General features: G+C 45.5%; 1 protein-coding gene across 1 annotated transcript; it reads left to right on the top strand.

Annotated features, from left to right (window-relative positions):
• On the top strand, window positions 1-13,971 carry MLEC (malectin). The gene is made up of 5 exons (XM_008569350.1): window positions 1-379; window positions 6,219-6,397; window positions 6,989-7,165; window positions 7,284-7,341; window positions 8,478-13,971. The coding sequence occupies exons 1-5, from the start codon at window positions 151-153 to the stop codon at window positions 8,705-8,707; spliced, it is 873 nt and encodes a 290-aa protein (XP_008567572.1). The 5' UTR covers window positions 1-150; the 3' UTR covers window positions 8,708-13,971.
• Window positions 13,972-15,227: the final 1,256 nt, after the last annotated feature.

Here is a 15,227-nt window from a genome sequence, read left to right as displayed (position 1 = left end):
CCCGTGGCTGAGGAGAAGGAGGCCTGAGAGTGATATGTACCTGGTGGCTGAGGCAGAGCGGCCCGTGGCGCTGTTTTTCTGATTCCGGGACGGCCTGGCAGCCGGCCGAGAACGAGGGTCGGTGGGGGCTGGCCCTGCGTGGTGGCCGCCATGCTGGGGGCCCGGGCGGTTGAGGGAGCCGCTGTGGCGCTCTTGCGACTGCTGCTGCTGCTGCTGCTGCCGCCGGCGCTCCGGGGGCCAGGGCTCGGCGCGGCCGGCGCGGCGGGGGCCGGACTGCCAGAAAGCGTCATTTGGGCCGTCAACGCGGGTGGCGAGGCGCATGTGGACGTTCATGGGATCCATTTCCGCAAGGACCCTTTGGAAGGCCGGGTGGGCCGAGGTGAGAGCCTCTCAGCAGAGCCGCGGGATCCAGGGCCTGCAGTGCTGGGTGCAATCGGCCAAGGGCTGCGGGCCCCGAGCCCTTGCCTCGACCCTTTGGCTACTTCTCTGAAGCGAAGTTTCTCTCTGCAGTTTTCTCAGGGACCGGGTCAGACAGACCTCAGGGCCTTACACTGGCTCTAAGCTATCAAAAGCCATCGAGGCAGAGTTGATAAGAAGTTCTGTTTGGACCTCGCATACTGCAGTTTCTCAATCCCTCACCCCCACTCAAGCTGGAAGAGTAAAGACGAGGGCGACCTCTTGCCATCTCGAGGCCTCACAGGTTGTAGATCGTCGGTGCCCCTGCTCTCCTATCGAGACAGTTCCTGGTAGATTTTTGCCGACCCAGAAATCGGCCGCTTTCTTTGCCCCTTCTGCAGGAGCGGGGCTTGATTCTTAGCCAGAATAGAAAGGAATCTTCGAAGAGGATGGGCCAGGAAAGTTTGATTGTAGCCTCCTCCCCCGCCCTCCTTTGGAGCGAGGAATATGTGTACTTAAAAGTAGAAGCTGCAGGCCGCTCCCAGGGGTGGCTATATTGAAGCCATCCTGCACATGAGGCTGGTAGCTATTTGTCAATTTAGTCAACCAGTGTAAGATCTGCGTATTCTATCAGAGTGTGTACAGCTTACCCCCGGTGGACCTGGGAAGTATGATTCCAGCTCACGGAGAACATGATTGTGACTTAACTGGTTGAGCAACAGTAGTTTTTACAGTGCTGCTCAGTTCCCAAAGTTAGTGTGTGTTAAGTATTGCCAAGGGAGCTGGTTAAAAATGCAGATTCCTGCTCCCCATTGCAGACTGAATAGATTAAACTTTTTCCCTAGTACCCAGGTTTTTGCACCAGGGGTTCCTGATGTAGGTTGTCCCGAGACCACTCTTTGGGAAAATCTGCTCTAGACTCTATGTTTCCTCTGTAAGTAGGATTGGAAAACAGGTTTAAGGAGGAAATTCCTTGCTTCATATGTTGGAAAGAGATTTATGTTCTATGCTGTATGCTGGGTTCAGAGGCTGCCAAATTGGCCATATGCCACCTCCAGACAACTGGGAGACAGACTTTCTCTCACTCTTTTCCACAATACCCAGATTTGGCTCTTGCCTTTACTAAGGGTTTAACTTAGTTTCTCCAAGTTAACTGCAGCGTCCTGGAGTTTGTTATGTTAGGGAGTTTATTGTTTTCATGCATGTGAAGGTCTTGAGAACACAAGGCTGTTTATTGAAGTTCTATGTTTGTCTTGGAATTTGTTTAGCCCTGGCATGTAGGTTACAGTAGCCAGAGTTAAAGCTGAGTCAGGGTCTTTAGCAGCCATAACAGCAGCCAGAGCCAGACTTTATAGAAGGAGATCATTACTGTCTCCATCCTGGACCCTTCCTCTTTCTTCATGAATGTGGACAGTGAGGAAGGAACCCTTGAAACTAGCGACAGTTTGTGGACTTTGCTTCTTGAGTTAGCTGTGATAAGGGTAGTGTGCAGATGGTTCCTTTCACTTAGCAGATACCAGGCTTTGCATTGGTTGTGTTGTCTTCATAGGTCCATTGTGCAGAGGAAAAAGCTGACTGAGACCACATAGGTTTAGTTCCCAGGTACTGCCCTTATTCAGAAATTTTGGTTTTAATTTGCTGGTGCAGGTGGGGTTTTTTGTTTTTGTTTTTTTGTCCTGGTCAGCAGTCAGCCAGGCTCTCTATCCTTGGCTTATTGGCTCATTGTTGCAGTTCCTTGGGAGGAGTCCTGTTTCAGACTTTGGCATTTGGGGCATTGTATGTGAAGGTTCCCTGCGCTGCTCTGTCTGCCAGTCTGACAATCTGGGTATGAATTGTAGCATGGATTGGGGGGGGGGGTGTGTCAGCTGTACCTTGGACCAGCTTGTCACAACATGGCATTACCAGGTTCCTGAGAGTACCATTTTGCTGGCATTAGGTCTGGGAGGTACTTTCAGGAGGCAGCTCTTTAGTTTCTTTATGTGCTGAGTCAGCCCCACCAAGGGAAGTGCAGCTATTCACTCTGCCTTTTTTTCTCAGGCCTTGTTTGGATACGGGTGTGCCAGGTATTTGGAGACCCTTGCTTCATGCAGCTATTTACACTAATTGCAGTAGGAGCTGTATGCCTTCTTTTCCCACATGCCTGTAATGTTTCCAGCCCACTGAGGAAAGTTCGTTTTATGTTGAATGAATTCAGATATTTGTTGCCAAGTTAGTCCAGATAAGGCTTTGGCTTGCTTTTGAACTTGCTGTTTCTGTATGGTTTCTTTGTAGTTCAGCGTTCTTGTAACTGTGAGTGGCCCAGGGACCTAGTGGCTTAGACTTTCAAAGGCACTTCATAATGCTTATTAAATTTCATTTCTGCCTGTGTGCTTCAACAGATGGAAATACCACCACAGAAAGTGGCTCAGAAGCTCTCACCTTGGGGTTCTGGCATGCCCCACATTCCAGATTCTTCTTAATTTGGTCATTCTGGGTTCCTCTTGACTCTGACTAGGAAAAGACCCAGATATTTGGCCTGAGGGCACAGAATTTGGTTTGGTTTTAGGGGAAGGACACCTTCTAAAGTTCTATGACCTATTTGTTTTACCTTTCTAAGCCTTGTTATCAATCACTCTTTGTTGGGGGAGGGGACTGGCTGGTACAAGGATCCGAACCTGTGACCTTGGTGTTATAAGGCTTCACTCTAACCAGCTGAATTAATCAAGCCTCCTTGTTACCGTTTTCAATAAAACTTCTCATGCTTTAGAAATCTGTAACACCACTCTGAAAACTTTCCTGTCCAGAGTAGGTTAAAGTGTCTCTATCTTTTTCTTTGCTTGATGACCTTTTACATGGAATTAAAAATAGGGCAGAACATGGCTTCAGAGGGGAAAAAGCTGGCTGGGGACCTGAGCCTATCAGATTGCTAATTCTGTAGTCCTAAGGAAGACCCTTTCCTCGGCTTCCTTTCTTTCAGCTCGTGAAGGATTTGGCCTTTGGGAGATAAGAGCTTGAAAGATGAAATGAAAGAGAGTCAGTGCTGCCTCTGATTTGCTTAAGGCCATGGGACTTGTTTAGAAGGCTCTCCTTGTACTGTCACCTAACAGGTAGTCTTCATCTATAGGTTCCTGAAGTAGGGAAATTCACAGGTAGGGAATTTAGGTTACTGAATCCCTGTGTTCCCTGCCTCGGTCTATTCAGAATAATTTTTTAGGAACTGGCCTTACTTGATAAACAATTGATTCAGAAGATAATCTAGTGGTTAGGATGCCTAAAGTTGGAGCTCCGACATTGCTCACCACCCCAAGGAGAGCTTCATGCTGGTGGTCTCACCTAAAACAGGTTCCTTCTCATTCTGGCTTTCCCATTCTAGTGGGTCCCAGCTGCAGTTTTCCTGTTAGCATTATCATTTCCTTTTCCTTTTGGTCCATTCCCCAAATGCCCCAGAGTGGAGGCATTTATTTAGTGCTTATTGTGTGCACATCCTTGCTAAGTATACCTGTATGTCTGTCTCTCTCCCTGTGAGGCACTGTATAAAGCTCTTTACAGATTATTTTATCCTCACAACACTGTGGGGTATGTGATATCCCCATTTTATAGATAAGAAAACAACTTGTTCAGCCTCATTTAGTAGGTAGCAGAGTAAGAATTCAAATCCAGGCCCATCTTAACTCTAAAACCTGGGCTAAATTTTCTAGTGAACTTGGCTGCTCAATTGTCTAGAACTAAGAAGCAGCAGACACAATGTAGGTCCTTTGGCCCTCTTCCTTTTTGGTTAACTGTCTGAGCTGTATTGTGCCAACTTCAGCTGTATGCTGACTGTACACTTCATTGTACTTTAGAGAAATCTGTTTAGCTGTGAATGCATAAAGGCTAAGGAGGGAAGAAAAGTCCTTTTTGCTGCTGTCTCTTGGGACTTGGGCAAATTCAACTTTGCATGCGGCAGATCTCTTGAGAGAGCCACTTGGGCTTTACAGGGAAAATATTTAAAGGTAATTCCAAGGCTGTTAAGTAATTTTTGTTCACATGGCTGAGTTTTCTTAGCTGTGGGACTGAGACTGCCACAGATTACATTACTGTCAGTTTCTCACTTTTTCCACTTGGTGAGAAAAAAAGATTGCCCACACATGCACAAAATTTCTGCCTATCTATAAATCAAATCTAGCTAATATTCCAAATCTGTAAGGATCACGGTCCTTATGGAAGAAGGAAATTCTTAGAGCTCGGTTGGAAGAGAAATAACAGTTTATAGGTTTGTATCTCACAGTGATGGTTTTTTGAGCCTGGGAAAGAGGTGGGGTGTGTTAGCAGTACATCTTTGTAGTGCTACTCAGCTACCCTTTGATTTCTTGAGAAGAAATAGGAAGAAAAAAGTCTTAAGACAAAAGTGCAATGAGTTTCCTGTTCCATTGTCTCATCAGTCCATCTGATCTTATGGCTAATGTCGCCTACAGGAACTGTTAACAGTAATGTTTATTTTTTTGAGGGCTTGACCTCAGCCAGTGGGTCTTTTAGTTAATTATTTACATTTTGTCATGTCCTCTCCCTTGAAGTTTTGGAGATTCAGAAGATAAAGCTCAGGGGACTGCTCTTGGCAATTTCCCAAAGGATTCGGTGCCAAATGTCTCAGGATCACCATGTGAGAATGGAAAGCTGTCTCAAAATCTTAATTTTATGCTGGAGGAGAGATTACACTACTGCTACATCTGTAGATTTGAAAGTAGACTTATGGAACACTGAAAAGCCTTCTTGTGTTTATAGGATAAAGAAGCATAACTATTCATCTCTCTGGGGCTAGAATGTGATCTTATATTCGAGGAAAGACCCCAGTTTAGTTTGTTGTGTGGGATAAAAAACACATATATACCACTTGTCTCCTACCAAGGTTGGTCGAGGGCTGGGGGCAGTAGAGGTTTTCAACTCTTCTGATACTGACTCAAGGTGAGTAACTTTACTTTTACACTGCCTTATTATTCCTTGTCAGTTTGTGAAAGGTAATTCCCCTAGGACTTCGGCCTTTTAAGCCAGAGGTGCCACTAGGACCTTGGCAGATTGTCTTTCCCTCCAGTATGGCTCTAGCCTTGTGGAGAGAATGGCATGGCTTCACTGCTTTGCAGGCACCCCACCCACCCCTCCCCCCGCCATTGCCATTTGTTCATTCAGTAGACCAGGTAGAGTTGTGAGTCTGTGGGAAGTGGGCTTAAAGGAAATTAGCATCAGACCCCTCTTTTTATGAGCCTGTTTCTCTTGACCAGCCTTGGAACTTTTTGAATAAAAATGATTTTAAAAAGAAACAACAAAGCAGGAATCTTTATTTGTAATAAATACAAAGAAGAGTGACCGTTCTAACCCAATATTTTGTTTATTTTCAACTGAGCTTTTCTGAATGAGAAAAGAACATTATTTGAACTTAATCATCTTATATATAGTTCCTGGCCATTGCCCTTGTTTTAGGAGGTTTCTCTAAAGCTCTCCCTCTCAGGGAACCAGGCAGCTGCAGCATGGCATTTTCTTCTAATAATGAGTTGGACTTGTTTTCTTCCCATCATTCTCCATATAGTCACGGAAAAGTCATTTTAATGTGCTTTCAAAAAGTTCTGCCATGAGAGTTATAGGGGCTGTTGGGATGATTAGTGTTTAGTTTCTTTCATTTTACTCTTCCTTGGTAATGGCTATCTGATTCCTGCCTTTGTGTGAGCTCTGTTTGGAACGAGGTGGCCAGAGGTGGTGGCCCCTTCCACTGAGAGGGTTATTAGCATTGCCCTGGAAATGCCTGTGGCACTTCTGGGGTTTCTGCGCTTCTTTTGTGTCTTGCCTCTGATATTCTTTCTCTTTTGTCCCAGCCTCAGACTATGGCATGAAACTGCCAATCCTGCGTTCCAACCCTGAGGACCAGATCCTGTATCAAACGGAGCGGTACAATGAGGAGACCTTTGGCTACGAAGTGCCCATCAAGGAGGAGGGGGACTACGTGCTGGTGTTGAAATTTGCTGAGGTCTACTTTGCACAGTCCCAGCAGAAGGTGAGGCTTCGTCAGACTCCTGCTTGACCAGTGGGACATTGTTACCCTTGGACATTCCTCTGCTATGGGGCCAGAGAATGTTAGAGCCTCCCCAGAAGGGAGGAACAGATGAGGTTTGAGGAAAAGCTGGAGTCCTTCTGCCCCCTAGGGAAGCTATGTCTTATTGCCCATGAGGCTGTACTTGCCTTGGGGGTTGGTGACAGAAAGCAATGCCAGAATCCTGATTCTTGGCAACTAACTGATCCTGTTAAGGCTGTCCTGGTTACCTCCCCTTTCTTGGTTTTGAGCACCTTCTTGTTTTTAGCCTTATTCTTTTCCTCTGCCCCTTCCTATGAATTTCCTTCTTTCCATGCTGAGCTTTTTGTTTGTATTCTTTGTTCCTTAAGTCCAGTATGAAACCTCCTTGGCTTTGAAGGAACAGGGCTTTGATTTAGCCCAGGTAGGAGACACTAGCCACCATGGACTATATCCAGACCCAGTCTTTTAAAAATTATTTTTGAACTTGAAGTCCAGGCAGGTGCATGATATTTAACTGCTTGACGGGGTATAAAATTGATGGTTTTGATGTTGTCTCCTTTTCTAATCTGGAAGGTATTTGATGTACGATTGAATGGCCATGTCGTAGTGAAGGACTTGGATATCTTCGATCGTGTTGGGCACAGCACAGCTCACGATGAAATCATCCCTATGAGCATCAGGAAGGGGAAGCTGAGTGTCCAGGGGGAGGTATCCACTTTCACAGGGAAACTCTACATTGAGTTTGTCAAGGTAACACCCCTATTTAGCTGTGCCCCTGTTCTGCCTCACAGCTAAAGAAGGGCTCAGAAGAGTGGATGCAGGGGAAGATGCTGCTGTTTGTAGTTGACCACTGTTTCCCATTTCTTAGGGATACTATGACAATCCCAAAGTCTGTGCACTCTACATCATGGCTGGGACTGTGGATGGTAAGTTGTATTTTTGACCTGCTTTTTGGCTTGGGCTGAGGGATGTGGTTGAGAGAACCCTTGGGAGATAATATAGCTGATCACTATTTAGGAAACACTTAAAGCCAAGTTGTGGGGAATTCAGAGTCAGACAGATGAGGCTGAAGGGTAACATGGTGCTAGCTATAAGCCTCTGAATAAGGTCTGTGTTCATATCTCGCTGCTGCTGTTTAATCAGCTATTTGGTCTTGGACAATTCCTTTAACTTCTCTTTAAATTGGGATTATTAATGGTACTTATTTGTGTGTCCTGACTCCTGTAGTTATTTTTAATTACCTAAAAGTTGTCCTTATCCTGTTTCTTTGTTTGACCTCTATTTCTTAGGACAAAAAGACAAAAGGAGTCCTTATTCTAGCATTTCTGGACTACACTGGAAGAAAAGTTCACTTATTAATGTTTCCTTGTCCTTGGGATCCAGCCTTAGAGTGTATCTCTTTCTCAAGGTTTAGATTATTCTGGCTGGCAACTTCTCAGGCTGATTTTTGCAGAGAAAGCTTGAGTCTTAGTGAATTTTCTCCCCCATCCCACCTTTGTGCCTTTTCCCAACTCATCTTGAATGCCCTGAAGATCTCATCCTATTGTCTTGATGTCCCCCAAATACTGATATTATTGTATCTAGGAGGGTATCTTACCACCAAACAGATCTGTGCTCAAGTCCATAAAGAGGAGGCAGGACAGAAGGATAGTGTTTGCCAAGACCCAGAACTCTGTGAATGCTCTTCAATTGCTGTGTGAATCAAATGGGAAGGTGGGCTTGTGAGAGGGAGTAGGAGATATTTGAAAAGGTTAAGGTTTGGGTGTTGGGTTATTATCGCTGTCCAATCTGGTCCTCTTGAGGCTCTGAGGAGAAGTACAACAGGAATCAGAGATAGTGAGCTGCTCTGTGGGCAGGGCTTGTACTACTTATTAAATCTAGAGATTAGTTTTTGTAGCACTCTGCTATTCTGTAGACCAGAGGCTAATTCTGCTGCTTCTGTTCCTTCCTGTGGACTCTGGTTAGGTCACAGGAGTCTCTTTATTGTGGTTCATTTGCTGCTCGTAGGGTCTCACTTAAATGCTGCGGGTTTACTTAATATGTGTTTTCTTTCTTGTGTTAGATGTACCAAAGCTTCAGCCTCATCCAGGATTGGAGAAGAAAGAAGAAGAAGAAGAAGAAGAAGAATATGATGAAGGGTCTAATCTCAAAAGACAGACCAATAAGAACCGGGTGCAGTCGGGCCCCCGTACACCCAACCCCTATGCCTCAGACAACAGCAGCCTCATGTTTCCCATCCTGGTGGCCTTTGGAGTCTTCATTCCAACCCTCTTCTGTCTCTGCCGGTTGTGAGAACAAATGACCCTCCTGAATGGGGTGAAAGGGTGTGGGAAAGAAACCAAACATGTTGGTTTTGGTTTCTGTATTTTTCACAATGATTAACAACAACAAGAACAAAAAGGCAAAAAAAAAAAAAAAACCCACAAAAATTAAAGGAGATTAAAAGAGGCAGAGTGAGTGTAGAGAGCAGCCCTCATCCACCACCTGGTCCCAGACCTGCTTCAGTACTAGTCCTCTCTTTGTGGCTGGCCCCCAGCCATCTCTTTCCTCTCTAAGGTACTTAGGGTAAACTGGATCCTTCCTGTTCAAGGATCCTCATTTGTATATCTAGTGGAAAGAACTCTGAACTCAGAGCAGTCACAGTTCCTTTTTTAGGTTAGAAATTAACAGCAGGGAAATGTCATCTTATTGCCTGAGAAGACCAGCACTGGGAGTTGGGTATGTTCTGAAGTTAGGTCCAGATAAGTTTTCAGATGTCCTGGGATTGAGTGTGTGTGTGTGATGGTGTATAATTTGTATGGTAAAGACAAAAAGAAAAAAGAAGGGGGATTTTAAAAAAGAAAAGTAAATGCTTCCTTACTTGGAAGCCTTTCTGGATTAATCCAATGTTGGTTTCACCTTAAGTGTTTGAGCTTTGTCATTGCTTATCTCCCTGACGTGCCAGTTAGAGGACTGTCTGGTATCCAAGACAATTAGTTTATATCAGGTCCTCAGATTGCCTCTGACTTGCTACCACAACAAATCATTTGATTTCAGTGCCTGTTGGGGACTTGATTTCTTCTCAATTTTTTTCTTTATCTGACTCATTTGAAATCTCTTCTCCCTCTCAACCATCCACTAAGTTATTGCCAAGAAGGGAAGAGACATGGGGATTTTAAGTTCTCTCTGCTTGAATGTCTTACCCTCTACCACCTCACCTTGTTGTTATCTCCCTCCCTGGATCTTTGAGCCAGCAGCCAGGAGGACCTGACCCAGCAGTTCTTTACTGGACCCTTTGTAGGGTCGTGCTGCCAGGGGACAGGGATGTTTTCCAGCCTGCAGCAACAGAACACTTGACCTTAAAAGTCTCTTCTGGTCTTTGGATTAGAAAAGGCTTATGTTAGCATAACTTAAGAGCAACCTCAGAGACTTGAGCCCTACTAAGTGACTGACCACTGTTTAGAGTGTCTGATGTTCATGTATTCCCATGTCCTTCTGTATCAGAATTCAGCCAGTTTTGATTTATGCCTAGAGCTGTCCCAAGGAACTAGACTGGCTATATAGGCCCAGTGGCACTTCTCATTGATTTTAGTATGCCCCTCTGTCCTTTAATTTTCCTGTCTAAGTAGTAGTCAGTTTCTTGGTGTGATGGGGCTGAAAGATTTCAAGTCAGCCGTAGTCCTGGCAGCTCTGAAGCTAATCTTAGCATATAAATGTCTGTCTTGAATTCCTTGGAAAAATTTGTGCAGGAAATTAAGCTTCCCTGTTCCCCTCCTTTCTGGTCACTGTCATCCATTTCCCAGTTAAGGCAACAATGAGAAGAGGACCCAGCCAAGCTAAAGGAATTTTGTGGATGGGAGGCAGGATTAGCTTCAGCTTGGGCCGGAGCAGAATAGAGTCTCAGGACAGGCCCATCTTTCTAGAATGTGTTTAATTTTATGTTTGCCTTATTAGTTTTTTAAGAACTCCATATATTTGAACTGCTCTTTGTGTGACAAAGTGAGTAGCTCTTGGGCTCCTGTCCTGGGTTTTGGCTGTTAATGATTACCTCAGGGCAGCATTTGGTCATTCGAGAATTGTAGCCCTTTATTTTTGCTGTGACTTGGGCCTCAGTACTAGAGTATTGAGTCAGGCAGCTGGATGGCTGTGGCCTGAGGCTGCAATCAGAGGAGCAGTTCCTGGAGTGCTTCTCAAAGCTCCCCTGCTTCTAAAGGATGAGGTACTGTAGACTTGGTCTTGGGGACTAACTGCCTGGAGCAGTGGACATGCTGACTAATTGGGCTTCTGACAGTGGCTTTGGTTCCTGTCCCATCACAACTTCCTAAAGCTATGGGCCACTGCCAGTGGTTTAGACAAGATGCCCTCATTTTGCCTTGTTTGTTAGTTTGCCTGGATCTCTCTGAGGAAGGAGGGGTCCTGCTTCCTCACTTTAACGCATCCCTTCAGTGACTCAGAGTCTCAGAAGGAAACCCTGACTCCTGGGGCCATTTCCTAATGGTACTGTAAGCCAAGCAGCTTTGCCTCTGCCTCTGTTTCCAAGCCCACCCCTTTCCCCTGAGCTCAGGGATAAGGATGGGCGCTTTCCTCTCTGGTTGTGTTTGAAAGGAAGGAACATCTTTCTATAGCTAACAAAAACTAAAGAGGAAGTGAGGAAACAGGAAGAAGTATGGTGGGGGCTGGGGTAGACTCCCCTGGAGCCAAGCCCACCCAGCTAACAGGAGCTGCCTATGGCTGGCTACAGCCAGCTCATGATGCTGAACTTGAAAGCTTTTTTGTTTTTGTTTTTGGTTTTTTTTTTTGGCTCTTCCAAGATGATATAGGTACATGAAGTTTAGGTTAAGGGGGTGGGATGGGGTGCTCTTTATTTTTATTTTTGTATTGTGTGTGTCAAGAATTACTCATTCATCTTTTGCTTTTTGCACTGTCTGGTCCCCATCTGTATTTTGAGCTAGTGCTAGGACTGAGAGGCTGCACTATAGGGAGTCTGACTGGGTTGGGAGATGATGAGTGATACCAGTTAGGGCGTGAGGGAGGAGAGGCCTGGGCTCTTCTACTGGATCTTCACTGTCCCAGGTTTTTAGATCCCACAGAGCCCTAGCTGGCCAAAGACAAGAGCAGACAACCAGGGTGAAACTCCTTTTTCCAGAAGTGTGGCTTCAGTTCAGTTTTTGGGAGGACCATACAAAGACGTCTGCTGGAGATAGGCTGAGAGACTGGAATCTAGTTCTGACTTAGGTCAGAGGCCAGCCAATCTCTAATCGGACTTTTCTGGGTCTTACTCTTGCTGACTGAAACATCATGTGAAGAAACAGTCTGTGGGATCCAGGTCTCCTAAACCAGCTCCATTTTTCTGAAAAATCCGAAAAAAGAAGCTACTCAGTGGATACCTTGAGTTCTGGTAATTTGAAAGATAGTTTTCTTTGAGTGTCAGTGGTGTTAGTCTCCCAGGAGGACTAGCCCTGACCTGTAGGGCCACCCGTTGGTTTGAGAGTGTGATCATGTTCTCTTGCTACCACTGCCAAAGAGAAACTGGGATCACATTAGAGGTCACTTAGGCTTTGATGAAATGGGGTAAAGTTTAAGTTTACCTCCCCCTATTGGTGCCTAGGAATTGTTTGGTCCAGTTTTAGAATTGTGGTTTGACTTCTTTATCTTTTTTGGAGAAGCTTCTGTTTTAAGGAATTTCTCTTCCTTCTTAACCTGCCTCTAGCCTTTCCTGGGAAGGTCTGGCCATGGCTTTTAGAATTTCAGCCAAGAACTTCAAAAAACAGCAGCAGTAATTTTCTTTTCCTAGTGTTTAAACATCCCTTTCCCTAGAAATTGGCTCATCTTGGGAAGCCCAGGGAAAGAATCAGCAGGTCTACCCTCTCTGGGCTTTGGCGAAGGACCCACCCTGGTCAGCACAGTGCCTTTTCTTCTCCTGCTCTGAGCCAGGGTGGGTGCTGCCTTTAGATTCAGGTCTGGGCAGGGGTCCTACATTTCCTGCCATGGGGCTGCTTCCCCATCCCTTCTTCTCCCTCCCCTTTGCTGGCCAACTCTGACATAATTCAGTTGTCTTCTTGCCTTGAGGAACCTTAATGTCATCTAGTGGCAACATGTGATATTGTCCTCCATGCCTCTCCAAAAGGACCTAGGAGAGCAGGTGAGCTTTTCAAAGTGAGAGAGACTAATAGATGATCCTGTTTTTTTTTTTTTTTAAAAGGCAGGGATGCTTTGGTACTCCTTCTGCTGTGCCCCTGAGGAAGGAGAATGGGGCAAGGCAAAGTCTCCAAAGCAGAACTAGAAACACCCAAGACCTATTCAGAAATCTTGGAAGTCTGCTTCTCTTCTGTGGAAAGATATAATTAGGGATCAAAGAGCTCTAAGAAAATTGCAAAGAAGCCTTAATGTTCAAGCTTCAGAGAGATCAGAGCAGTTTTTCCCTTTTAGTCTAAGCTAGGACTCTCTGTGTTTAGACCTCTCCCGGGGTAAGCAGGCTAGATTGGCACCAGTGGGTCAGCTGCCCAGTAAGTGAGGGTTTCTTCTTTGCACATGTGTGGCTTGCTGCTGATCTGGTTTGTCCTTCCTCAGCTGCCTTTTGTCTACCCTGCTTTGGGTGGCCAAATCATCTTGATAAGAGCAGATGATTTGGAGACTCGCTGGACTGGCAGGAAAAGAGCAGGATGGATCTCTTGGGGTGGGTTACCCCCAGGAATATAAAAACAAGGAGCCAGGATTGTGCTGGCAGGCAGGGAAACAGTAGTGCCTGTTTGAGTTGGCAGAGAGGGCCTTGGCACCTCTCGTATCCAGGCAGTCTTGTGAGATGGGGGCACATGGCACTGGGAAAAGCAGAACTCCATTCTCACCTCTATTTTGAGCTTCAGTGCTTTATTTCAGTATGAGGAAAAACAACAAACTGAAGTGCATTTTCCGTCCTTTCAAAGGACAACTATCGGGAAAGGAGAGCTGAGTTGCCAGGTGGGAGGGGAGAGTTGGCAGGGAGAGACGTTATGGCAAAACCAGGAAAGAGACATTCTTGACTTCTCTCTTCCCTGGTGTGTCATGATCCAGGGAATGAAAAGAAATTTGACCCTGGATTAATTCCCTCCTTGGACTTAAGGAATGTTTCCTTTTCTTTCCACGATGTTCTCCCAGGCTAGGACCAGCTGCCCATTCTGAGTACATGGCAGCCTCTTCAACCATTATTGGCTTAACCTGGTTTGTCAGGAAACCAACCCTGCCCCTCCAACTTGGGCCTGGCTGCTCTATTCTGTACCAAGTACTGAAGGAAAAATGTCAAGTTCTTAGTAACCATTGTAGCTCCGACTCTGATTTCCCATCCTCTCCCTACGGAGACCAAACCAGCTCTTTGTAGCTACAACACACGTTTACAGCAGCACAGTGAGATGTAATTGAGGGGCTCTGAACCTGGCTGGCCAGGGAAGCAGTAGGGGTGGATAGAACTGTCTTTCCTTCTGGGCTGTCTCCATCTGTCCCTACCCCTTCCACGCCCCACCCCACTCCCACCAAAAAGTAAAAAATCAGGATGTTTTTCACTGTCCATTGCTTTGTGTTTTAATAAACAATTTGCAGTGACACTCTGTTTGAGGATTGAATTTGATCTTGATCGCAAAGAAGTGATGTGATGGGGTGGGAAAAGGAAAACCCAGGGATTCACTTGGCTGCAAAAGGTTCTCCTGTGATGAGATGGGAGCTGCTGTCCATTTAGCTGTGTGTCTCTTGCTTTCCTCTCAATGGGATGTTTGGTTAAAGGAATAATACTCTGTAAAATGCTGCCTGGCCATTTCAACCAGCAGCATATCCAAGGAAAAATAGTTACAGGTTGAGCTTCCCTAATCCGAAAATCCAAATTCTGAAATGCTCCAAAATTTGAAACTTTTTGAGTGCTGACATGATGCTCAAAAGGAATGCTCAGGTTTTGGGTTTTGGATTTTTGGATTAGGGATGCTTCACCAGTACATATTTTGAAAATATTCCAAAATCCAAAACAATCTGAAGTCCAAAACACTTCTAGTCTCAAGCATTTTTTTTTTTTTTTGTCTTTTGTCTTTTTCCGTGTCCGGCAACGGATCGCAACCCTCAGTGTTGCCCCCGTACCAGACCGGGGACCGGCAACGGGATCGCAACCCTCGGTGTTGCTCCCGCGCCTCGCTCAGCCAGTGAGCGGGAACCGGTCCGTATGTGGGATCCGAACCCTCGGGCGGGAGCGCCGCTGCACTTCCCAAGCATCGCACTATCCAGTGCGCCACTGGGCTGGCCCTCAAGCATTTTGAATAAGTAATACTCAACCTGTATTTTGTTTTGTTTCCACTTTCAATCCAGGCCCTGACTGTCCCACTCCTAAGGCACACCAGGCCTGAAGCTGCCTCTCCCCTCACTATTCCCTTAGTCTCCATGATAACCTATGGACAACCTAAAACATAGGATATTTTTCTCTGCTTTCTCCTTTTCTGGTGTGTTGTCAGTGTTGAGTGTACACTGGAAAAGGCAGAATGCAGGAATTTTTTCCTGTAATTTATCAGCTATGTTGTATAGCAGAGAAACATGAAACTTAAGAAATTTCAGTAATTTACCCCAGGCTGGTCAGTAAATGGTCAAACCAGGATTCAAATTAAGTCTATCTGCCATCAAAGCCCCTGCTCATTCTAAAGCTGTAAAAATAATTATAGCTGTCCTTTACTGAGTTCTTAAAGTGGGCTGGCCAAGTACTTTACAGATGTCATCTCTGTTTAATCTTCAACAAACGAGTTGGTATTACCCTTTAAGAAGGTGAAGTGACTTGCCCACGACCACACAGCCAGCAAAGGCAGAGCTGAGATTTTAAACCAGGACT

Source organism: Galeopterus variegatus, unplaced genomic scaffold (assembly GCF_000696425.1).
Source record: "Galeopterus variegatus unplaced genomic scaffold, G_variegatus-3.0.2 Scaffold487, whole genome shotgun sequence".
Lineage (NCBI taxonomy): Eukaryota > Metazoa > Chordata > Mammalia > Dermoptera > Cynocephalidae > Galeopterus > Galeopterus variegatus.
Note: the sequence above shows the minus strand (reverse complement) of the source record. Positions and strands in the feature narration are given on the sequence as shown.